This window comes from Camelina sativa, chromosome 12, assembly GCF_030686135.1.
Source record: "Camelina sativa cultivar CO46 ecotype springtype chromosome 12, ASM3068613v1".
NCBI lineage: Eukaryota > Viridiplantae > Streptophyta > Magnoliopsida > Brassicales > Brassicaceae > Camelina > Camelina sativa.
Window position 1 is genome coordinate 35168985 of NC_141891.1, and position 25830 is coordinate 35194814.

Genomic DNA, 25830 nt, shown 5'->3' on the forward strand with positions numbered 1-25830 from the left:
GACTAGCCTGTTAACTATCAAGAGGCGAAGGAGTTAACAGTGTGGACAGACGCTTGTGTGGAAGAAATAAAATCGATTAACAAGAACAAGACCTGGTTCTTAGTGGAAAAAACACACGGTGCCAAGATCATTGGTCTTAAATGGATTTTTAAGATCAAAAGGAACACAATTTTGATACACGGGCTAATTAGAGAGATTGAGTATGGTAAAGCTCGGTCGAAGCAATGAAGGATCGGAAGGTCTTGGAGACTAAGGAGAGAGTTGGGTAATACAATTTTGATACACGAGCTAAGATGCTCACTATTAAATCATCTGGAAGTGAAGATTCCGACTTTGACATTGCATATTCGTCACCAGAGCTACCTCAACGATTTGTTTTCTTCTTTTTCTTTTAGGTTCTATGTTGTTTGCCATTTCGTAGAGCGACAAAATCAAACCAAAAGATTGATTAGGCCATTTCCCCTAATGAACCTAACTAATTTTGTTTCCTTTTAAAGTGTGACCGAGGTAAAAAGAGAAAACAAAGTGAAATTCCACCAGAAAATATATAATACTAGCAATTGACCCGCGCTACGCACGGTAGTTAGATTAAGGTGTATTCTAGGTTTTGTTGTATATTATTTTTTTTTGGTTACGTAAAGCCATATTTACTTTTGTTGTATTTGATTTTGGTTGCTATATTTAAGAGTATTTACGTCAAGCCATATTTACGTCGTTCTATATATTGTCTTCGTTTATGTTGTTTATATTTTGGTCTTCTATTTTGTATATTAATGTTTGTTCATAGGAAGTTTTGTGTAGGTTTTAAAATAATGTGTGTTTAATAGCAGTCACCTTAATCGATGTTTCATACTCTGCAGTAGATATTGCAGGAGTAGTACGATGCCAAATTCTTGTTATAGACAAACGGATAAATAACAATAGCAAATACCTATTTTTCTACCGCAAGTGTTCCACATGCAGGAATTGCAACAACAACAACTACTACTACTACTACTAAATCAACTAAATCAACAACTTGTATAGTAAATGTATTTGATATAAATGCGATATTAGTTATAGAATAATAATTAGTTAAAGCAATTGTATTGTGAATTTGGTTCAGAATAATCTTTGGGAAACTTTTGAAGAAACTAATAAGACAATTGAGATAAATACTATTTAACTTTTCTAACATCATTTATTTATTTGTTTTTTCCATAATATTTTTTATTTGGTAAAGTGAGACTGTAATTACTTAATCTAACCACATTTTTTATTTTAACTATTCTATTTTGTTTGCTAAGAAAATCTAAATTATTTACCCAAGTTAAGAAGTATGTAAATGGAAGTAAATAAAACTGTAAGTTATATAATTTAATTGAATTATCTATATTAACATTTTTAAGTACATTTTTTGTTATAACCATTGAGTTATACTTATTGACAAATTTAATCCGTGGTATACCATCTTATGAATTTTATGGATATAATTTTTTCACGGGTTATATCTAAAAAACACTTAATTTACGGGATAAATTTAACCTCAGTGTAAATTTTTAAAAATAATATTATGATTATAATTTTCTCATAGGTTATTTGTTAAAAGCCCTACAATTTTAATTTATTCTAATCATTAAAAATTTAGTTCTGTATAAATGTAATGTTATTATAGATAAATTTAATTATCGATCCATGGTGGCTGCGGTATACTATTGGTCAATTTTTTAATATGACAATGAAAAAATTATTATATATTTTTAAATAATGAACATCAAAAACAATACTAACTAACAAATGCAATTGAAAATTTTTAGGTATTTAATATCGTTTCGCTGTGTATGGCAAAGTTAAAATTCTTTTTAAAAATTATATTTACACTTCTTTTGATATTTCCCTAAATACCTACAGCTATTAACCTAGGTGAATATCCATGCTACGCACAGGCTTATGTATAAAAGAAATTACGGGGGGTGTATTGAACTTGGTATTTTAAGAGATTTTGGAGTATTTTTAAATCTTCTGTTATTTAATTGGTTATTTTTAAAAATCACCTTAAATCCTATATTATTGGATATGAAATTGATAAAAATTATTTATAATCTTCTGTTATTCAATCAATAATTTAGAAATCTCACCTCAAATCTACTGTTATTCAAAAAATCACAATTTTTTTATAAAAAAAACTATTGAATGGGATTCTATGAGACTTTTCTAACATTTTTAGTTAAAAAATATGACTTACAAAATCACACCTTTGAAGGTGAGATTTTGGAAAAAAAAAATTTCTTTTAACAAAATCACACCTCTCTTCACTCTTTCTCTCTCAATTACGAGAGCTCATCTCTTTCTCTCTAAATTACGAGAGGTCGTCTCTTCTCTCTTTCTCTCTTTCAGTTACGTAAGAGCTCATCTCTTCTCTCTTTCCCTTTTTTGTGTGTTTTGATCCGCTGGGTAACACAAAAAAAAAAAAACTCTTTCTTGGATTATCTATAAAACCCAGTAACTAAAGGTACTTTTGATTTTGCAATCAAGGAAACGATTACAATCATGAAAACGCAAAACAAAAAGAACTGCAGATTTTAACATCATGAATTTACTTATGACTGAAATTGAAGTTTGGTTTGAGGTGATGAGAATGCAAATTGCTATTGTGTGGATGTAGATTACATTGGAAGCAACTCATTATGGACCAGTAACTAACAAGCCAACGATATTCTTAGAGATTGGTGAGAGCTCTCTGCTTTGTTCCTTTTGTCTGAATTGAAAAGCTCTATGCTTTCTTGAAAAGCTCTGATTAGTCATTGCTTATTGTTTATATGTAGGTAGTACAGAGGAATACTGGAAGAGAGAAGACGCAGCACAAGTCATGGCTCTTGTAAGTGTAAAAAGTTTGTTACGATAAAGTCGTGGTTCTTGTTACTTTTTGGTTCATGTGGATTATAATACCTCTTTGGGGGTTTAAAGCTTATAGTCAGCATGATGTTTAAGAATAGTGATTAGCAACAATTTTGGTAAATAGTAATCGTGTTTGGTGATTCAGTTAATGTGGGAAGGACTTGGGCTAGGAGGTGGTGAAATTGTTTTTTAACATTAACCAGGTACCCATTTTCACCATGAACCATCTTTACAAACTTCTCTTGATATGATTCAAGAAACCACGGCTTCTTCTGTTGATAACTTCATCTACATATCAAATTTACTTAAACGAAGCTACAAGTAAACAAACCACACCGTTTGAAACACTTCAGTCTTCACCGTCACGGCTTCTCTTACTCAATGACTAGCCTGTTAACTATCAAGAGGCGAAGGAGTTAACAGTGTGGACAGACGCTTGTGTGGAAGAAATAAAATCGATTAACAAGAACAAGACCTGGTTCTTAGTGGAAAAAACACACGGTGCCAAGATCATTGGTCTTAAATGGATTTTTAAGATCAAAAGGAACACAATTTTGATACACGGGCTAATTAGAGAGATTGAGTATGGTAAAGCTCGGTCGAAGCAATGAAGGATCGGAAGGTCTTGGAGACTAAGGAGAGAGTTGGGTAATACAATTTTGATACACGAGCTAAGATGCTCACTATTAAATCATCTGGAAGTGAAGATTCCGACTTTGACATTGCATATTCGTCACCAGAGCTACCTCAACGATTTGTTTTCTTCTTTTTCTTTTAGGTTCTATGTTGTTTGCCATTTCGTAGAGCGACAAAATCAAACCAAAAGATTGATTAGGCCATTTCCCCTAATGAACCTAACTAATTTTGTTTCCTTTTAAAGTGTGACCGAGGTAAAAAGAGAAAACAAAGTGAAATTCCACCAGAAAATATATAATACTAGCAATTGACCCGCGCTACGCACGGTAGTTAGATTAAGGTGTATTCTAGGTTTTGTTGTATATTATTTTTTTTTGGTTACGTAAAGCCATATTTACTTTTGTTGTATTTGATTTTGGTTGCTATATTTAAGAGTATTTACGTCAAGCCATATTTACGTCGTTCTATATATTGTCTTCGTTTATGTTGTTTATATTTTGGTCTTCTATTTTGTATATTAATGTTTGTTCATAGGAAGTTTTGTGTAGGTTTTAAAATAATGTGTGTTTAATAGCAGTCACCTTAATCGATGTTTCATACTCTGCAGTAGATATTGCAGGAGTAGTACGATGCCAAATTCTTGTTATAGACAAACGGATAAATAACAATAGCAAATACCTATTTTTCTACCGCAAGTGTTCCACATGCAGGAATTGCAACAACAACAACTACTACTACTACTACTAAATCAACTAAATCAACAACTTGTATAGTAAATGTATTTGATATAAATGCGATATTAGTTATAGAATAATAATTAGTTAAAGCAATTGTATTGTGAATTTGGTTCAGAATAATCTTTGGGAAACTTTTGAAGAAACTAATAAGACAATTGAGATAAATACTATTTAACTTTTCTAACATCATTTATTTATTTGTTTTTTCCATAATATTTTTTATTTGGTAAAGTGAGACTGTAATTACTTAATCTAACCACATTTTTTATTTTAACTATTCTATTTTGTTTGCTAAGAAAATCTAAATTATTTACCCAAGTTAAGAAGTATGTAAATGGAAGTAAATAAAACTGTAAGTTATATAATTTAATTGAATTATCTATATTAACATTTTTAAGTACATTTTTTGTTATAACCATTGAGTTATACTTATTGACAAATTTAATCCGTGGTATACCATCTTATGAATTTTATGGATATAATTTTTTCACGGGTTATATCTAAAAAACACTTAATTTACGGGATAAATTTAACCTCAGTGTAAATTTTTAAAAATAATATTATGATTATAATTTTCTCATAGGTTATTTGTTAAAAGCCCTACAATTTTAATTTATTCTAATCATTAAAAATTTAGTTCTGTATAAATGTAATGTTATTATAGATAAATTTAATTATCGATCCATGGTGGCTGCGGTATACTATTGGTCAATTTTTTAATATGACAATGAAAAAATTATTATATATTTTTAAATAATGAACATCAAAAACAATACTAACTAACAAATGCAATTGAAAATTTTTAGGTATTTAATATCGTTTCGCTGTGTATGGCAAAGTTAAAATTCTTTTTAAAAATTATATTTACACTTCTTTTGATATTTCCCTAAATACCTACAGCTATTAACCTAGGTGAATATCCATGCTACGCACAGGCTTATGTATAAAAGAAATTACGGGGGGTGTATTGAACTTGGTATTTTAAGAGATTTTGGAGTATTTTTAAATCTTCTGTTATTTAATTGGTTATTTTTAAAAATCACCTTAAATCCTATATTATTGGATATGAAATTGATAAAAATTATTTATAATCTTCTGTTATTCAATCAATAATTTAGAAATCTCACCTCAAATCTACTGTTATTCAAAAAATCACAATTTTTTTATAAAAAAAACTATTGAATGGGATTCTATGAGACTTTTCTAACATTTTTAGTTAAAAAATATGACTTACAAAATCACACCTTTGAAGGTGAGATTTTGGAAAAAAAAAATTTCTTTTAACAAAATCACACCTCTCTTCACTCTTTCTCTCTCAATTACGAGAGCTCATCTCTTTCTCTCTAAATTACGAGAGGTCGTCTCTTCTCTCTTTCTCTCTTTCAGTTACGTAAGAGCTCATCTCTTCTCTCTTTCCCTTTTTTGTGTGTTTTGATCCGCTGGGTAACACAAAAAAAAAAAAACTCTTTCTTGGATTATCTATAAAACCCAGTAACTAAAGGTACTTTTGATTTTGCAATCAAGGAAACGATTACAATCATGAAAACGCAAAACAAAAAGAACTGCAGATTTTAACATCATGAATTTACTTATGACTGAAATTGAAGTTTGGTTTGAGGTGATGAGAATGCAAATTGCTATTGTGTGGATGTAGATTACATTGGAAGCAACTCATTATGGACCAGTAACTAACAAGCCAACGATATTCTTAGAGATTGGTGAGAGCTCTCTGCTTTGTTCCTTTTGTCTGAATTGAAAAGCTCTATGCTTTCTTGAAAAGCTCTGATTAGTCATTGCTTATTGTTTATATGTAGGTAGTACAGAGGAATACTGGAAGAGAGAAGACGCAGCACAAGTCATGGCTCTTGTAAGTGTAAAAAGTTTGTTACGATAAAGTCGTGGTTCTTGTTACTTTTTGGTTCATGTGGATTATAATACCTCTTTGGGGGTTTAAAGCTTATAGTCAGCATGATGTTTAAGAATAGTGATTAGCAACAATTTTGGTAAATAGTAATCGTGTTTGGTGATTCAGTTAATGTGGGAAGGACTTGGGCTAGGAGGTGGTGAAATTGTTTTTTAACATTAACCAGGTACCCATTTTCACCATGAACCATCTTTACAAACTTCTCTTGATATGATTCAAGAAACCACGGCTTCTTCTGTTGATAACTTCATCTACATATCAAATTTACTTAAACGAAGCTACAAGTAAACAAACCACACCGTTTGAAACACTTCAGTCTTCACCGTCACGGCTTGAAGATGATGAAGACGACGATATAACCGAAGAAGATTCAACACCAACATTGTGTCCAATGAAGGATCTGTCTGAAAAGGCATGCTCTGCTCTGGACTCATTCTACTGCTGCTGCTGCATTATATATCGTCAACAATCCTATATGAGAGCTGCAGTTCTTTATATGAGATTAATCTTTTAACGAACCATTAATCAACGACATTCCAAGTTGCTCTTTTTATTTTAAAAAATATCAAAATCACCTAAAATTCAATAATCAAATCTCAACAAATCTCAAAATCCAAATTTCACCAAATCCTAAAATCCCAAATTTAATAACCAAATCTCCTAAAATTACACTCAAATCTCTCAAAATTCAAAAATATTAAAATCCCAGTAAATCTCCTAAAATATCAAGTTCAATACACCCCTACATAATTATTTGTTAAACCTAATTACTAGTAAAAACTGATTATATTGTTACGGGATATTGTTACCAAAAAAATTTGTAGCAACAATTATCCACAAAGAGTAACCAATAGAGACAAAATTTTAGATTATTTATTTTGTATCAAATTAGTGAATATTCGTCGCAAAATAAATACGGAAAGCTACAAACCAACGGTGTAGCTATTTTATTACTAATTTTGTTAGGAACTTTATATGTAGGAAACGGGCTGGCGACGAATATGTCGTATCAGAACTTATCTAGAAGAACTTGTATACAAGTGGGGAATACTGTCTAAGTAAAAAAATTATTTTCTGTGTCTAAGTGTAAAAAAAGGGTGGAAACAAAAAAAGGTATTTTCTCTCCTAGCGGCGGCGAACATTTGATGAGATCCCAAACCCTAAAATTTGTAGAGCTTCTTCTTCCTCCTTACAGGGTTGGACCTGTAACTTTTTGTTCTTTTTCGTCTTCTTCAAGGTTGATCCGTATTTTTCTGTTCTCTTCCTTTCTCAGTATCAACTCTTTACTTTTTTTTAGCTTTCCTTTGTGACCTTTTTCTTAAATTTTATGTCACAGAAGACAATGAGTGAAGGAAAACTGGAATTTTCTCCATAGATCTACGTTTCCCATTGACGTATTGCTCTGTGAGCTTCTTGTTGAAGACGACGAAAAGTAGCGGAAGTGGGACTTTGATGGCTGTGAGAGTTAAAGCTTATGGTTCTTCTTCCGATTCGTCTGCAGATTCATCCACGCCTCTTAATGGCACTCGGGTAAATGGCAATTGAACTTGGAAATCAAAATTGGTTCAGCATTTGATTGATTTGATGTTTACACTGATTTGAATAGATCAATTGGTTTTGAGCAGCAGCACAAAAGCAGGAGAGATATATTATTGGAGTATGTTGAGAATGTGAAGCCTGAGTTCTTGGAGATGTTTGTTAAACTTGCCCCTAAACATGTAACTCTCTCTGGTTCATTCTCTCAACAGACCTAATTTTTTTTTTTTAAGTTATGAGCTTTTTGTTTCTTCTGCGTCTCTTGTCTATGACTATATTTCTCTGTTTTATCTTTTGTTTGTTTCAGAACTATTGTCTCAACTCTCAACATTGAACAAATAGTAATTTATTCCTGTTCTTCTTCCTCACTTGTAATCTTTTCTTTGACCTATATCAATTTCAGATTTTGAAATAGAACAAAGATAAGAAGGACGCTGAGTTTAATGAACGATTCAAGCATAGTGAGTCTCACTATTACCTTTGCACATTTGTATCAGTATTGATTCCATTGTTTCAAGCTGTGATCAGATCTTATGTCAAGAATACCTTTGTAGCGTAGCTTATGAGATATTTAGATTAGTCTTCCTCTATGAATCTACAAAATTTGATTTGGTTTCATCATCCAGCGTTTTGCTGCTGTAGTTATTTAACTGTGTCCTTACAAATGTTTTTGGGTGCAAGAAAGATAACTTACTTCTCTCAAGTCTCAATGCGGTCTGATGTTCTTGATGTTTACTTTATTATGTTTAGTTGTTGGTCAAAGCTGATGGCTTTTATGTGGATGATAGGGCAAGGTCGATTGAAGAGGAGATTCAAAGAGAGATTGATGCAGTCTCTCAACCCTCAGATGGCGCCTCACAAGGAGGTTCCTCAGCCACAGGGTTGACTCAGCTTCAAGAGGATGAGCTGTTCTATAAGGTAACATGATCTCCTATAATATCTGTTTGGATCAGTTTCGAACTTATTCTAAGATTTTAATTTATATTTCTCTTACATATGTATATTGTTCTACAAGTATGAACTGCCATGATTTACTACTTTTGTTTTCTACACTACTTGATAACCTATACATATTTGCTTGTTTGCTCGAGTTACAAGTGGGTGTTTATGAGACACATATTGATGTTTATGAGATCAGATATTAACAACACTTTTTTCATTAGGTGGTACCATCTCAGAATGGGAGGATCTTCGGTCTCGGGGGCAGAAACTACATCCGTGAGCGTGGAGAAAGCTCAGCTTGGAAAGGATCTCTCTTGAACGTCAACTCACATCTCTTCAAGAGCAGCTGGCTAATGTTGTGGAATTTATGAAGCAATATATGCCTAAAGGTGGCTCACACTCTTTCCCATCGGCTCAACCAACTAATGGTATGGGTGCATCACTGACCAGCCCAACTCAAGCCAACAACAGGGACAACCGAGATGCCAACCCTGAAGATGCTGACATCCATCTCAGTCATCCCACTAATGTGCCGGATGAGACTCATGAACCAGAAGACAATGACGGTGACGCATATCACGGTAGTGCCACCATCTGATAAACACTCAATATCACCTTTCTTTAACCCCTCATCGTTTGTTTTAATACTCTGAGCAGAGTATGTATTTTGGTTTATATATCTGCTCTTTAATGTGGTCTAAAACTCTGCTTCCTATTTCGGTTTAAAGCTCTGATCTGTAGTCTTTTGCTTAAAACTCTGCTCTGTAGTCTAATGTATGCTGGTAAAACGCTGTATCACTTCCTGTTACTACTTTTGTATCTTATTTGCACATTTGTTTTCCGTTTATAGTGTAATCAATCAAAACTAATTGTTACAGGAACTGTTTATAGTGTAATCAATCAATCGAAACTCATTGTTACAAACTTCTTGTCCCCATTAGTAACAAGTTAATGACAACCACCATTGAAGCTTGTTGTGAGTATGTAGCCACAACAATTTTTTTCACGTTTTGCAACAAATTGCTACTAATACGTTTGACGGTTTTGTCTCAAACCGGCGTAGATAACTGTATCAGTTAGTAACTGTCTCAAATCTGTAGCAAGTTGATACAATTTGCGATGAATGGGTCAGTTTGTGACGAGTAAATAATTACTAATTTCTTTTGTAGCAAAACTGTAACAAACTATTTTTGGCTACGGAAAACATATTATTGCTACACAATTTTTTGTAACTATACAACAAATTTTTATTAGTGTAAATGTTCTGGTTAAATCATCAATCTTAAGGAATTTATTAGGAATGATTTTTTCTTAACTTCACTTACTCTTTAATTTACTTAAGATAAGCATCTTTCATATCTCTGTAGCTGTTTATTTTCTTGAGTAGAACTCTAGAGTTTGGCGTTGTTTTATATAACAAAATCATATGAAGACTCCTTTCGTCTTTACCACTACGTTTTCTTGAACCAACATTTTACAGTTGTGAATTTTTTTAACTAATCTTTTAATCAATAGTGAAAACTCCCCCTCTCTTCTGAATATATACAGTTCTTTCTCCACCATCGTTCTTTGGCTCCTCTTCTTTTCCTACACACTTGTTTACATACAAACGTTTGAAATAAAATACGTGCATTACCATTTCATATATAATTCCCAGAAGGCCAGAAGGCAACTATAATATCACATCATTCAACATGAGGCCATTCATCAATGTTAAAACATGTTTTTCACCTTGGACCTGCAATAACAAAGAAAAATAAATATCTAGAGCCAGTAGATAAAACAATTATGCACATTACTTCACCTGACCAAGTAGTTTCATAAAGTTTCTTTCACAAGACGATTCAAATATTAGTATGTATATACATTACATATATACTTCTTCTTTTTTTTGACAATCATTACATATATACTTTTTTAGATGAACTTTGATTCCCGTAGAAAGAGAACAAAGGCTCGAAAGTCGAGTTAAATCTCCAAAAGATACTTGTAGGAATATCGTCACATGAATAATGTTCCATAAAGATTTGGCCTCGTTAGCTCTTTCGTTCATATCAAATGCCAATAAGAGGGTATCGTATGTTCCCATTGTAGCGCCTTGCCATATGCTTAACATCCACTTAGCCACCCATATTTTTCACTAAAACAATCAACTCATGACGTCATATTTAGCGAAACTTACACTTGGATATAAGAAGTCGTACTACTATACTTGAATCACACGATGAAATTGGCTTCTCTTAAGAGTTGCAAAGACTTAGCTGCAACAATAATGGGAAAAATATGCCTCCCAATCTACCCCTTTTTTAAGAGTCTCCATACACAGCCTCTTTTTCATTTGGGAGTCCAAAGAGCTGCCAGTTGAGAGTTATACATACAGTTGGTAGTTCACCCTACTGTCCAGACCGAGCAGAGTAGAATCATTCTTCTTCCACACCTTTTATTTCCTTACTGATATATCACAATCAATCGGAACAAACAAAGTCAAAGATTACTCAAGTAAGAGATGGAACCAAACATAATTTAGAACATATCACTTGTAATGATTAGGTGGAGTGTTTTTGTGTGAGCAAATGATTATGTATTTATAGGTATAAGGTACTAAGGAGGATGACAATTACTTTTTAATGGCTATGGTGAAGACGAGAGAGTATGGGTAGCCTATGGTGAGTAGCCCGTTTTCGAAGAACAGTAAATGCCACAATTTAGGTTAAATTAAAGGTCGCAACATAGATCTTTCGACAGCTACAATTTTCTTTTCGCAAACGTTTGGAAGAGAAAGAGTGAGCAGAAACAAAAAAAGTCTTAGTAAAACCATCTGGGCTGAGACTGGTATTACTGTGAAGGGCTGCAGTTTTGTAAGGCCCTATAATGTTTTGTTTTGAAAGGCGAAGTTTTTTTCAAATTATTGACCAGAAAGGCAGTGTCAAATAACGATTCAATTTTTTGAAAAACATCAGCTAAACCAAACAAAACACAGCAATTACAGGACAACTCAAAGGGCAAATTACTTTCTAGAGTTTTTAGGATTCATATGAGGAAATATATTAAAGAGGGGGAATACCTTGACATAAACAATTTTGTGAATTTAGCAGTTGTTGAAGTAGCTGAGTTGGGTGGCTTAATGAGCTCATCATCCTCGTTGCCTAAACTGGCTGGAGAAGGGTCTCTCTTTTTTTTGTTTCCTCATCTCTCCAATCTTAGTTAAATCCAGAGAGTAGTCAGGCAATGTTCCTCCTCTTTTTTGGTCCCAATCACCAAACTGTGGCACTGATAGCGACGGAGTGTTCTTCTGCAAAAACACTAATCCGAAACAAACATATCAAGTAACTATAAAAAGGTTTCATATTTGATTCGTAGACTTAACAAAATGAAATACGTTAAAAAAAACATAGCTATTTACAAAGCGATGCATCATGAGGCATAAAGATGAATACTCAAAGAAACAAAAGCCAAAGTTCTTAACTTGGATAAAATCACAAGATTTGATTAAATCAAACTAATTGAAGCCTTGTCAAGATAGATGAAATTGAAGCCAAACTACATGCATCATCAAACCCAATCAAACAGTTTTTTTTTTGTTTACCAGAAAATAAAAGATGGTGTGTCGGGTCCCCAGTATGTGCTGCTGCTTTGTCGCTGTCATATGCTCCTGCAATTAAAAGTAATGCAGTTGAGGTTCTTCCTCTGACCAAATCCACCCTCTCTTATCAGAAAGTGTTGACAGAACCGATAGAATCATAGAAGACAGAGAGGCTGAGGAGCTACAGCGCCGCTTCATGTATCGGCATCGCTTTAGTCACCGTTGCCACTTCTCTCTCCGCCACTATCTTCACCGTCGCTAAACGGAGCTGCTTCTTCTACCGGTAGCCCTTTCATCTCCGTTCAACGCTTCCCTCTAAGCCGCAGGACAAGGAAACAGTTGCAGGTGGTGTCCATGGCTCCTGAGGAAGAGAAGCTCACTCGTCGCAACCCTCTCAATTTCCATATCGTAATTAGATTTCCTTTTCAAAATTGGCTCTACAGATTCTTAGGGAAAGTCAAAGTTGGCTATTTTTTAATTTAATTCATAGCAGCTGGGCTGATACTGGTTTGCAGTAATGGGCTGCATTAGAATTAAGCCTAAATTTGGTTTTGTTTGTTTTAAAAAGAAATGAGCGTTATTCGTATGGAGAGTACATGTGGGGGTGCTGACGTGGCTGCACCAGAAAAGAGAAAAATGTAACTTTATATATATAGATTCTAGATATATTCTAAACTCTAAATTCTAAACACAAGTTTGCATTATTTGTGTATAATGAATTATCACAATCAGATTTTATGAAAATGTTTATTTTTCTTTGTTAATGATATTTGGTGACTTAAAAAAATCGTCAACAGAATTTGATGTTTTTGTGGATAAGAGATTAGTTAGCGACATAGTAAACATATGTTAGTTGCTCTGTTTCAGATTTTACGACATATTTTAGTTTCATCAAAAACATTTGATGTTTTAAAAGGAGAATGAACAAATTTTGATGTTTTAAATAGTGGGAAAATTAGAAATAAAGGATATTTTTAAAAACCTTTGTCCATCTACACTTTATTTTTGTAAGTTTGGTCATATAGGTTTTAATATGCTTTTTAACCCAGTTTTACCCTCATTTAAAAAAAACCAAAATAAGGAAAATATAAATATATTTCGAAAGTCTAATTATTTCCAAATATAAGAAAAACAAAATAAGAAACCTAAACCTCTAATTGATTGAGAGACTTCTACTATCATCAAAAACCTTTTGTTATCTCTCCACTGTTACCAAGTCGTAAAAAAAAAAACATCGTTGACATCGACGGCCGCGGCGACCAGTGTCCATACACCACAAATAACGTAGATTTGCATCATAAACAGGTAAGTGAAATTTTCATAGAAGGTGGGATAAATGGTAAACAACCGATCACGTTAGGTCATGTAGAATGTCGATTTTTCTGTATTTGTCTACCTTCTAAATAATTTAAGAATACACATTCTAAAATATATTAGAACATATCTAAACAATAAATACAAAATCGTAACCATAAATTAAGATTATTCAAAAAATATTCACTTTCGTTATTTAATTTATTTTCTTTCTATTTTTATTGTATTCTAAGTTTTACAGATTATAAATTCTAAAAAGTCTACAATATATCTTCTACTTCTTTTAGTATACAGGGTAAAACATGGAAAATATATTATGAATTGATGTCGAATGAAGAAAAATGTAGAATATATATTTTAAATTATGTAGAACATACAAAATTCAGGTTATGAAGTTTTTAGAACAAATTTTCCATCTAAACTTCGTAGAACATGTACAAACTGTAGAATGAATAATCTAAATGTTTCAGAACTTGAAAAATCGTAGAAAATCTTTTCTGAACAATTTAGACCAGAAATAATCAATTTACAAACTGACTTTTGAGACCCAAAACATTTTTTTCAAATTTTTTTTTTACAGAGTTGTAGCATCCGCGAACCGAAATCTCGGTTTAGGGATTGCATCGGTCGATGCACAATGTGCATCGGTCGATGCAAGGTTGGTTTTCTGCGGACGAGTTAAGTTAAATGCTGCGTTTTGGGTTAGGAAAACCCTTAACATGAGTTTTGTCTCATTCCACTTGTTTTGGCTGTTTTTGAGAAATAGAAAGAGAGAAAGAGCATTGTGAGAGTTCTTGAGCGTTTTGGGAGATTCTTGGAGGTTTGTGGCGTTTTCTGGTCCTGGTTTGTTATTGTTGATTGTTGATTGTTGGTTGATGGTTAGAGATGTCTCTATTGCTTGTGTGTATAACCCAGTAGATGGGAGGATTGCCTTACTGAGTGTTTATAAAATACTCATGCATTGCAATTTTTGTTTGTGGTGCAAGTAAAGGCAAAGTGTGATCGATGAATCAAGACAATGAAGAGAAGGATGTTCTAGTGGTTCGCTTGGTTGTCTGGCTTCTGTTAGGTTGCTAGAGTGGAGTCCTAGAATGTTGTTTAGGATTGCTGGTTCTCTGGTTTATTTTGTTTGGATCATTAGTTTATGATTGGAATTAATACTGGTTATTACTTTATTGGTTATTGGATTATTGGATATTTATTGGTATTGTTATTTCCGCTGTTGTTTGTGATTGTGGTTAGGTGGCTAGTGGGTATGGGACCACTAGTTGTAGTTTTATTATTATTATTATTATTATTTATTATTATTATTATTTTAAAAGTTGGGTCTTTTCAACAGTTGTATACTAACATGAGTTATCGTTTGTTTTTATGTTTAAACTACTAAAAACTTCACTATATCTATTAGTAGGGGTATTTTTGTCACAATTGATAATCTTCAAAAAAAAGTGTATATGGACAAAGGTTTGGAAAAACCTCCTTTATTTCTAATTTTCTCTTAAATAGTTTTAGGTGTTCGACAAAAAAAACATATAGTTTAAAAAAAAAACTTTGGTTTAGATAACGTTAATAGAAAATTTTATAATTTCAACTCCATTGTAAGCTAGCTCAATAATGAAAAAATTGAAAAAAAAAAGGATCACTAAAAATTTTTTTGTCCATATACACCTTTTTTGAAAATGGTTATTTTTACTTAAAATACCCATACATAAATTTAACAAGTTATAAGAAGTGAAATATAGGAAAATAAGTATATATACAATTATAGAGGTAATATAATTTTTTATAAAAAAAAATTGTATAAGTTATTTATTTGATAGATAAAATTTGATATAATATATTTAGAAAACGTTTTCTATTGTTCTGAAAAAATGGATTTTGTATTCTAACATTTTATACATGTTATACTAATTTCAGAAAAGATGTTTGTTCTAAATAGTTTAGTAGTCCAAAATTCAAAATTCTACAATATTCAGAATATGTATTCTACGGTTTACTCTATGTTCCAAACTTTTTAGTATAAACCTTCTACGATTTACTACAAAAATGTAGAATACAAAATCCGTTTTTTGAATAAGGAAATTAAATATTTAAGATTATGCATACTCTGAAAATTTAAGAGATTAGTAAGTGAATCTTTGAATAAGGAAACTAAATATTTATATAAAATCATAATTGTTTGTTAAGATTATGTTCTACGTTCAGAGATGATGAGTCAACTTTTTTGAATAAGGAGAGATGATGTTCTACTTTTTGAATAAGCTTTTTCTAGATTTCTTTAGCAACTCTATTATTTGGTCAACTTTTGTAATTGTAAGCTAACTCTTTTACCGATTGTATACGCAACATTATAAACTAACATTTTTTCCGCCACTCCCAGCGGATGATAATTAAATTATCTATTAACTACTGACCTGTTCCAACCTGGTTTATTGAAATAAATAAATTAAGCAATTTACTATCGCCTCTTTGTTTATAAATTATTGAAACTAAGACTGCCAACATTTTAAGAGATTCAACCTTGAGAACATCACCACAAACACAGAGTCATGTCAACATCCTCTCAATCGTATCCGATGAGCGGCGGTGACGATCAACACAGTTACATCCATAATTCTTCATACCAAGTATGCGATATAATCTTCATTTGTTACATAGAAAGATATACATATTGTATTATGTTGATTTTGTTATTCCTAGAATGTAACCGTGTCATGTAGTTTTTCTGAGATATATCTTGTGTATATATGCGCACGTGATAATTAACATACATTTGTTATACAGAAAGCAGTTATAGATGGGGTTGAAGAAAAGGCAAGGCAATACATTTTAGAAAAAATCGATCTTCTGTATCTGATGAAACCCGACCATAGTACTTTTACGATTGCAGATTATGGTTGTTCAATCGGTCCTAACACGTTTCATGCTGTTCAAAGTATCATTGATACTGTGAAACTTAAACACATGAAAGAAAGCCAAGAAATTAGTCTTGTTCCTCTCAAGTTCCAAGTTTGCTTCAACGACCAAGCCAACAATGACTTCAACACACTCTTTAGAACTCTACCTCCTTCCTTTGACCAAGAATATTTCTCGGTCGGTGTTCCGGGCTCTTTCTATGGCCGAGTGTTACCGAGGAATAGCATCCACATAGGACACACTTCCTACACGACTCACTGGCTTTCCAAAGTTCCCGAACACGTATGTGACAAGAAATCTCTAGCTTGGAACAAAACTTTCATTCATTGTAACAATTTGATAGAAGAAGTTACCCAGGCTTACAAGGTCCAGTTCACAAAAGATATGAGCGTATTTCTTAAAGCTAGAGCCGAAGAACTTGTGCCTGGAGGATTGATGATCGCCTTAGGAGAATGTTTTCCCGATGATGTGGCCATGTATGAGACATGGTCAGGTATTGTGGTAGACACCATCGGTGATTGTCTCCTTGATATGGCTACATCGGTAAGATAAAAATTTATAAAAGCTTTTTTTTTGTTTTCTTTTTAAAATCCAAAAGCATCATAGATAAATTTTGAAGCCTGGATCATATATTTGGTTTGATGCTTTGCCATATGAGAAACTAGTAATTGACACAGTATTCATCTGTTTTATTTTTATTTTCTCTATTTGCAGGGAGTAACCACCCTGGAAAAGATCGAACTGTTCAGCATGCCCGTATATTTTCCTCAATATAGTGAATTGAAAAGAGCGATTGAGCAAAATGGAAGCTTTACAATTGAGATGATGGAGACTACACGCCATCCATTGGAGGCTATGCAACTAACCAATGACTTCATCACTTCAATGTTTCGAGCCTTTCTCTCAACAATGATAGAAAAACATTTTGGAGATGCTGTGGTCGATGAACTATTCGATCAACTTGCTAAGAAACTCTTGAAGCACCCTATTGATTTTGAAAAGTGTAAGAAAAAAATGGTTTATTATATCATTCTTAAACGAAAATAAACATTGAGATATTCATGCCTTTAATTTGTTATGTTTTCTTCTTTGTAAATTATTATGTATGTTCTTTGTTATATTGTAATAGCATTTATCATACTAGCAATATAAGGAATATGCATAAGTAAACGATTTAGACACCAAATATATATATATATATATATATATTTGTTTGAAACGCTTAATATTATATCTTTGTCCACACCAAATATCCCTTATACTAGGTTTTACCCGTGGTACACCACGGATCTATTATTTTGTTGATTTGATACTGTAACGGTTTAGAGGTGCTTGTAGTCGATGGTGAATTGCATATATATATACTGTTACGGTTGTAGGTAGGGTTTTGTAGAAACTGTTGATTCGCAAGTTGAGAATATACATTTTACGATTTGGTTAGTTATGATTTAAAAATGAATGATATGACATATTCTTATTATGATTCTCAATTGATATTGTTGGATTAATAGTGTAAGTTTAAAGCTAATAAGATCTTACCAAATATGTAATCGTTTATTAAACGCAAATTAGATATTTCCTAAGATGTATTCATCTTGAATTAGTTGCTATATTATAGGGATGTGATTAAGAGGATTTTGATTACATAATTTGTGTTATCAATTTTTTTTGTCAAACTCGGCCCTAAAAATTCGGTATGCAAATTAGATCTTTCCTAAGATACAATGGGCATTAATTGGCATAATTAAGTGCGCTATGGATTAAAAACCGGCCCAAATATTCGGCAATCTTACGGAGGATCCGGATAATTGAATCGGTTATAATTTTAGTTAAAACCCCGACTCGAAGTTGGCAAAAAGTGATGACACCCTATTGTACTCCAAAAATGTATTCCGAGTTCTATATATGGATATACTTGTTTGGTTACAAATATCCTAAGACAATTTTTAAAATATATATCCGTTTATAATAATTCAAATCACATCATATGTTGAAAAAATCTAAAATTTTATTAACTTTATGTATTAAATAGTAATTAAAATAATTAAATATAAGATTAAATAAAAGTGAAAGAAGAATTATATTTTAATATAACATATTGATTTATATTAGATAGATTGATTTTAGGAAATTAATATTATCAAGTAAGGAAATGATTATGTTTGTTTGTAAGGATTGTAGAGAATTTAGTTGGGACTTATTTGGATACAAAGATAAGAGAGGATGACACAAAAATGTACTCCAAAAATGTTAAGATAGATAATTTAAATATAAATTCAAATAAAAATGAAAGGGAATCATATATTTATGTTTGAATAAGGTAGGAAGATTTCCTTATTTTTTTAAATCTTACCTATAATTTTACTAATATTAAAGTCAATGCATTAAATGTAAAAACTTTTCAAAAAATATTTTTGAGCAAAAACTGCTGCAAAAAAACTAGTATAGATATTAACTAGATAAGGACCCGCCCGATGTGCAGGTTTAAAGTTTTATAAATTAAATTAAATTTAACAAAAATATATTAAATTTTTTTTTACGTTATTTATAAATTTTATTTTTGTTATAATACACTGAATTATATCCATTTACAAATTTTTATGGATGTTACCATTAAAAGTGTATTTTTTACACCTAAATATACTCTATGTTACAAATATATCTTTTTGTCACCACCTAGAAAATATCTATATGAACACATTAAGCCAACTATTTTTACTTTCACTTCTGCTTAGTTTTTTAATTACTAAAATTGTTGGCTCAAAAAACATTTTGAATAAAGAATATATTATATAATCTACTAATCAATGATGTATAATCACAATAATGTAACCACCATGGAGAAAACCTCGGCTCCACCCTCATCTCTTATGGACAGAACCTTGCGTCCAACCTCCTCCACCATGGAGAGAACCTTGGCTCCGCCTTTCTCTCTTGGGGAGATAACCTTCCGTCCAACCTCATCCACCTTCCTCCCTTAGGTAGATAATCTTTTGTCCAACCTTCTTCACAATAGAGAGAACCTCGGCTATGCTCTCCTCCTTTGTGGAGAGAACATGTTCACATCTTTTTGCTATCTCAAAATGACTTGTTTCAACAACCAATGAAAGTATAAACATTTTTCTAACGTCCCAAAATCTTTTTGATATGTTAAATTTCTCAATGTATTCGTGGAAATGTCTTTCACACACCATGATGTAGCCACTGTGATGTGACCGAGAGTCGTGAATGCGGAACGAACGGCGCAAACGTCTTCGGACAGAACTCGGCATGCGAGAGTTTCCTCGGACAAGGATGGAGGGTTTGAATCTAGGGAAGATTCAAACAAGGGAAACGAGAATTGGCGAGATTCCAACGAGCCGTTTATGTATACGGTCGTGTAGCCTCTATCTGATCGATCGGATGGAACAGATGCGGTACGGATGCGGAACGACTAAGTATGGTTTTGGTAAGATGCAAAGAATGATGGAAGCAATGAGAGATGGAACGATGGAAAGAGGGTGGATTGAATGACGACACAAGAGGTTTGGCTCTCCTCTTGATACGATCGCTGACAAACGTTGAACCCGGTTCTAGATTTGCTAGGGTTCTTTCCTTTAGGAAATCCCGGATTGACTAATGAAAGGATGGAGACAGTTCAAGAATCTCTCTTGAGAAAAGTTTTATTTACATTCAAGTTTAAGGAGAAACAAAGAGCTAAGAGGAGTTTAAATAGCTAGGGTAAGGAAGGGGCTTAAGGACACACAGACTCATCTTGGTCCGCACATCGTCCCTTTGACGTGCTCTCTTGTAAATAGAACACGTCGCCACCTTTGACTAACAAGCTTAGCCACAAAACACTCTCAACGTTCAAAAGCAAAAGGAATATTCCCAAAGTTCAAATTTAAACCAAAAGATAAGAGAAAGAAGGATAACCGCCTTGGCCTTGACGCGGGAAGCAACTTAGCCTTAGGCGTTGTGAACCAAGCTCCATGCCTCGTTAAAACCTTCTCCGGTAAACCCAATGGGAATAACCCGGAGTAAGGAAAAAGAGTACACTTCCTTGCTTTGGCGACTTTGGTGTCTTCACTCTTGGGTAAGAGTGAAGACCTTTCGGACCGATCCTTCGAGATCTTCATGGGTCGTTGGTCGTGGGACGAGTGATCGGATGAGGAGCTTGTTCCGTTGCTTGGCCGTCTTTGTTGAGTTCCTTGACCGTGTGGTGGCTCCCGGGGGGGTTGCAGGTGCTTTGGCCGCATCGTTGGCTTGCGTCCTGGCTGCCTCTAATGCATCTTGGTCTCGAGCCTTGGTCAGGGTTGGCGTCTCTAGGTCGTCTTGGCCGTCTTGTTTGGGGCTCCTTGAGCTTGCTATGACTCCGGGGAAAGCTATCAATGCCTTGGCCGTGTGCGAAGTAGGCGTTTTGTCCATGTCCGGTGCTTCTTGGTCTGGCGTCTCGGGGTCGCCTTGTGTATCTCAGTTGTCTTGGCCAGGCTCCGTTCCCGCGATCACATCACTTTGTTTCTATAACGCCTCAACCGTTACCTTGCTTAGTGAGGCCATGTCTACTCTCAGTCCATGGGCCCACCTTCCTAAGTGGGTCCAACATCTATTTCCAGCCCGTGGACCCATCTATATTTGATTGCTTTAAAAACTTGTTTACCGACTCTACAAATCAACAAATGATATATTCCTGAGTTTTGTCCTCACTTGCACAGTTTCGACAATCACTTCGAGGAAAGTCACTCATCATGAAGTTTCCTGAGAACCCTTGACCGAAAAATAAGTACATTTTGGTGACATAAGTGGCCAAATTAATTTTTTTAAACTTTTCCGCACATCTGGGTGTCACAGTCTTTGAGCTCATATGGATCTATCAACAACAATTTATTTTTTTCCAATCTATCTAGCTACATTTTTTGTAAGCTTGTGTTTGATTAACCTATTTTATCCATCCATTAGGTTGATGAGCTTCTACTCGTTATCTCCCTTTGAGATTGAATGAATAATGGTAACAATTATGTTTGCAAAAAAAAAAAAAATGTTTATGACCAACCAATCAAGGTTAGAGAAATTAGAAGAAAATTAACTGAGAGGCATAGAAAGATATGAATCAATAGAAAATTATAATTAAAGAAACAATAAAAAATTATAATCATAGTAATATATGGATCCCAAATAATTAAAAGATAAAAATATAAATTAAATAAAACAATCTAAAAATACTACAATAAATTTTAAAATACAGTATTAGAAAAAGAAGAGGCATATATTAATCTTTTTTTTTGGTCAATAAATTAATCTTACCTATTCCCAACTGAAAAAAGATAAAGTAGGAGAAAATTTTTGTTTAGAAAAATAAGAAAAATTTACCTTCCCTAAACCCTAAACCCTAAACTTCTATGTTTATATAGAAGTGAGTATTTACAAAAATTTAGAATTAAAAATTAACTGTATATTTTCCTTAATCATTTTTTCTATTTTTTTGTAGAATTAATAACTAAAAAATAAAAGAAGGAAATAATATTATAATTTCGAATTTTATATATATATATATATTATATCCGTATAATTATTTAAAAAACTTTGCAATTTTTATAATTTTTGTAATTTTTTATAATTATCTTTTTATATTATTAATATGTTTTAAAACAAATATTTTGTTTTTGTTGTAATCAAATTCCTCCTAATAAATATTAACTTTTACACATGTCAAAATCTCAGATTGATAACTTGACACATGTCAAAATCTTGTTAATGACTAACTTTCAAAACCCAACTTTATATAATAAGATAGGGAAATATGTTTTGAGAAACATGGTAATGTGTCTTCGCTAGCTTCAGACAACTTTTAGTAATTTACCCTCATTTATTTATACTATTTACAACTACATGTCATTATATATTTAGCAAAAAAGTTAAGAAAAAAAAACAATGTTATTGAATTTTTTTCACATGTACTATATTTTGTTAACTTGTACTTTAAAAAAATTTAAATCTAACGTCTAATTTATTTAGTAAAAATAGTTATTCATCAAATAATATACTAAATTTTGATCCCAAACACTAAAAAAAGAAGTGAATTTAACAAAAAATCAGCAAATTAAAATACAAATTTGAACAAACTAGTACTCATATCTTTACATTTCCTATAAATCTTATATTACACTTCTTAAAATTTTGAAATTAATTGAATTTGACATTCTAAAGGATTTTAGAGTATTCTTAAAATTCTTTGTTATTCAATTGAGGATTTTTAAAAATCTTCTGAAATCCTAAGTTATTCAACTTAAGATTTATGTAAAATCCTTTAAAATAATATAGAATCTCTTGTTATTCAATCAATAATTTTTAAAACCTACTTGAAATCTCTTTATTATTCAATATATCACAACTTTTTGAAAACTTGCTGATTTTAAGAGATTTTCTTTTGTTTTTTAGTTGAAAAGTATGACAATCAAAATCATACCTATAGAGCTGGAATTTTGAAAGATTTCAAAGATAAAAAAAGACTGAAGATCTTGAAGCCAAAAACCCCCGCCAATCATCAGCCACCTTCTCCACCAGTCTCAGCCTGAGCCGTCAAGTTTTCTGGGTTTGCTGCAGCATCACCAGAGGCAGAGTAAAGGGATAATGAATTCTATTGGTTTGGATCAGTTTCTGGGTTTGAACTCTTGGAGAGTTCGATCAGATTATTATTTGGAGACACAAAAAAAAAGAACATCACTATTGATCCAACTATTGATCAGTTTCTGGGTTTAAGTTTTACATTAACTAAGGATATAACTCAAACTATTGATCTGATTTTCTTTTGGTATTATGTTGTAAAATATTATAAAATCACCCAAAGTTTAATAATCAAATCTCATAAAATCACATTTCATTTTATTTTCTTAAAATAGAAAAACTCTGAAACACAATCAAATCTCCTAAAAACTTACTAAATCTTTCAAAATTCTAAAATATTAAAATCCTACCAAATCTTTAAAACATCAAGTTGAATACCCCCCTCTAAATATTTTTTTTGATGTAATCATTGATCCGACATGTTGTCATAAATAGTAATATTTTATCAATATTTTCTCTACCACATTAAAACTTTTGTCACGTTTAAAGATTTCACGGGTGAAACGTATTCTTACAAGAAATAAATGAAAATTTGAATTAAAATTTACTTAAATTACATATTATGTTTAACAAAAATAAGGATCCATAATTGTATAACTTTACTCATAATAATTTTATTTAAATTGATTTATTCCGCTTATAGTGTTGTTACTTAGTCTTCTTCTTTATGGCTAAACAATCTGTCAATAATCTGGTTTCTATAAGTTCTCGAAACAAATCAAGTCACTATAAATGAAACAAAATAATGTAAAAACATTTTAAACCTATTGAAAGTTGTTAGAGAATCTAATAATTTTCATACATCCCACACATCACTATTTTCAAACAAACAACCTAGCACGTCCTCTAAATGTAGAAAGTGGTGCCACACAATAGCACGAACCCAAGTTGGGAAGATACTACAGTATTTACACACGGAAGACAAATACTATATAAAGGACATTCATTTTCAAGTAAATCATAACAAAAACAAAGAAACCAAAAGAGCAGCGACGAGTATTATGAAATCCTCAAGAATGATGGGGCGAGTGCATTGCATGATTTATGTCGTGGCCTTGAGTGCCATCGCGGCTACAGTCACATCATATCCTTACTCCTCCCCTCAAACCCCGCAATACAATTCACCGGTCCGCAAACCACCTCACTCACCTAAAACGTATTCCCCATACTATTCGGCATCACCACCATCTCCAATACAATACAAAAGAAAAGGCCCTAACTATACGCCACATCCAAAACCATATGTTTACGCCGCTCAACCAACACCACCTTATTACTCTCCTTCTCCTAAAGTAGACTACAAATCTCCACCACCACCATACGTCTACAGCTCCCCACCACCACCTTATTACTCTCCTTCTCCTAAGGTAGAGTACAAGTTTCCACCGCCTCCATACGTCTACAGCTTCCCACCACCACTATATTACTCTCCTTCTCCTAAGGTAGACTACAAATCTCCACCACCCCCATACGTCTACAGCTCCCCACCACCACCATATTACTCTCCTTCTCCAAAGGTAGACTACAAGTCTCCACCACCTCCATACTTCTACAGCTCCCCACCACCACCTTATTACTCTCCTTCTCCTAAGGTAGACTACAAGTCTCCACCACCGCCATACGTCTACAGCTATCCACCACCACCATATTACTCTCCTTCTCCTAAGGTAGACTACAAGTCTCCACCATCGCCATATGTCTACAGCTCGCCACCACTACCATATTACTCTCCTTCTCCAAAGGTGAACTACAAGTCTCCACCACCGCCATACGTCTACAGCTCTTCACCACCACCATATTACTCTCCTTCTCCAAAGGTGTGATCACCACCATTTGGCTAACAAAATAGTTAATATTTTTCTTACCGAGAGGACTTGAACCAGTTTAGCGTTCAAATGCTTTGCACAAAGTTAGCGTTCGACTAAGAGGCCTTATAGCACTCCTATTGGATCCTACAAACGTCATGATTAAACTAGTTTAGTGATTCGCTTGATATGTGTCTTCAACTGGTTTATTTTTGTAATAATTTTAAAATTAAATAAACAATGAGTTAGGATTCTCTTAATTACAAGTAGTATATTTTTTCCCTATTATCAAAAAATAATTTGCCTCGATATACAAACTAACATACTATCCAAGCAGAGCCAAACTATCCAAAGGCTAAGACCGGTTAGTCTCTCCATAATTTTTTTAGTAATAAAAGCATTAAAAATTTATAAAATAATATTTTTTTGTTGTAAAAGTTTCTCAAAACAAGAAATAAAGTTTCTTAAACGTTCTTAACTTTTGTGAAAAACTTTCATAATAAAAAATATTATATTAGATTTTATTACTATTTTTTTAGTTTGAAAAACTTTTGCGAAAAAACCCCGATGCACTTACTCTAACGAAAAATTTGTCCTTTTTCAAATATTACTTCAAATTTCTGAGCTGGACCTTGCATCTACAGAAAGCCAAACCAATATGTTGTCCAAACAGAACCTCACAAGAAAGAAAAATGATATAGCAAGATTGGAAAGCTGCCGAAGGTTATAATCTAGATTGGGTAAATAGAATTAATTAAATCTTGACTATATGATCCTATGTGTGCATAAACTGTGTTTTATAAACTCTTTATATTCCCTTCTATCTAATGTAAAAACAATTATCTATATAATATAGAAAATTCAAATTATTGATACCACTACTTCCATGGATATGATTTTCTAAATAAAAATTATTTGATGAAAAAAAAAAAGCATCCCTCTTTTGGGATTAGAAAA

The 25830-nt window shown here is 32.7% G+C and overlaps 2 protein-coding genes and 2 long non-coding RNA genes across 18 annotated transcripts; 3 read left to right on the forward strand and 1 right to left on the reverse strand.

The window, feature by feature from the left end:
- The first annotated feature begins 7112 nt into the window (after nt 1–7112).
- Nucleotides 7113–9533, forward strand: LOC104732960 (uncharacterized). 11 transcript variants are annotated; one of them, XR_759011.3, is made up of 6 exons: nt 7113–7411; nt 7511–7704; nt 7781–7892; nt 8114–8171; nt 8499–8628; nt 8874–9533. It is a non-coding gene; the product is annotated as an uncharacterized LOC104732960 (long non-coding RNA). The 11 variants fall into 11 exon arrangements; XR_759012.3 differs by having other exon boundaries at nt 7161–7411; nt 7514–7704; XR_015575227.1 differs by having other exon boundaries at nt 7216–7411; nt 7514–7704; nt 7803–7892.
- An 895-nt stretch (nt 9534–10428) lies between these two features.
- On the reverse strand, nt 10429–12706 carry LOC109127882 (uncharacterized). Of its 4 annotated transcripts, none has more exons than XR_015574101.1 (4): nt 12421–12706; nt 12239–12304; nt 11717–11955; nt 10429–11103 (listed from the first exon to the last, which is right to left on the reverse strand). It is a non-coding gene; the product is annotated as an uncharacterized LOC109127882 (long non-coding RNA). The 4 variants fall into 4 exon arrangements; XR_015574102.1 differs by having other exon boundaries at nt 12383–12517; XR_002034468.2 differs by lacking the exon at nt 12421–12706 and having other exon boundaries at nt 12239–12375.
- A 3314-nt stretch (nt 12707–16020) lies between these two features.
- On the forward strand, nt 16021–17635 carry LOC104732959 (putative S-adenosylmethionine-dependent methyltransferase At5g38780). 2 transcript variants are annotated; one of them, XM_087479526.1, is made up of 4 exons: nt 16038–16176; nt 16334–16747; nt 16823–17008; nt 17180–17635. In XM_087479526.1, exons 1-4 carry the CDS (start codon nt 16099–16101, stop codon nt 17510–17512), a joined length of 1011 nt encoding a protein of 336 aa, XP_087335652.1. In that variant the 5' UTR covers nt 16038–16098; the 3' UTR covers nt 17513–17635. The 2 variants fall into 2 exon arrangements, with proteins under 2 accessions (XP_010450865.1, XP_087335652.1); XM_010452563.2 differs by having other exon boundaries at nt 16021–16176; nt 16334–17008.
- Nucleotides 17636–24034: 6399 nt separating this feature from the next.
- On the forward strand, nt 24035–25133 carry LOC104732958 (uncharacterized). The gene has a single exon (XM_010452562.3). The coding sequence runs from the start codon at nt 24070–24072 to the stop codon at nt 24889–24891; it is 822 nt and encodes a 273-aa protein (XP_010450864.2). The 5' UTR covers nt 24035–24069; the 3' UTR covers nt 24892–25133.
- The last annotated feature ends 697 nt before the right edge of the window (nt 25134–25830 follow it).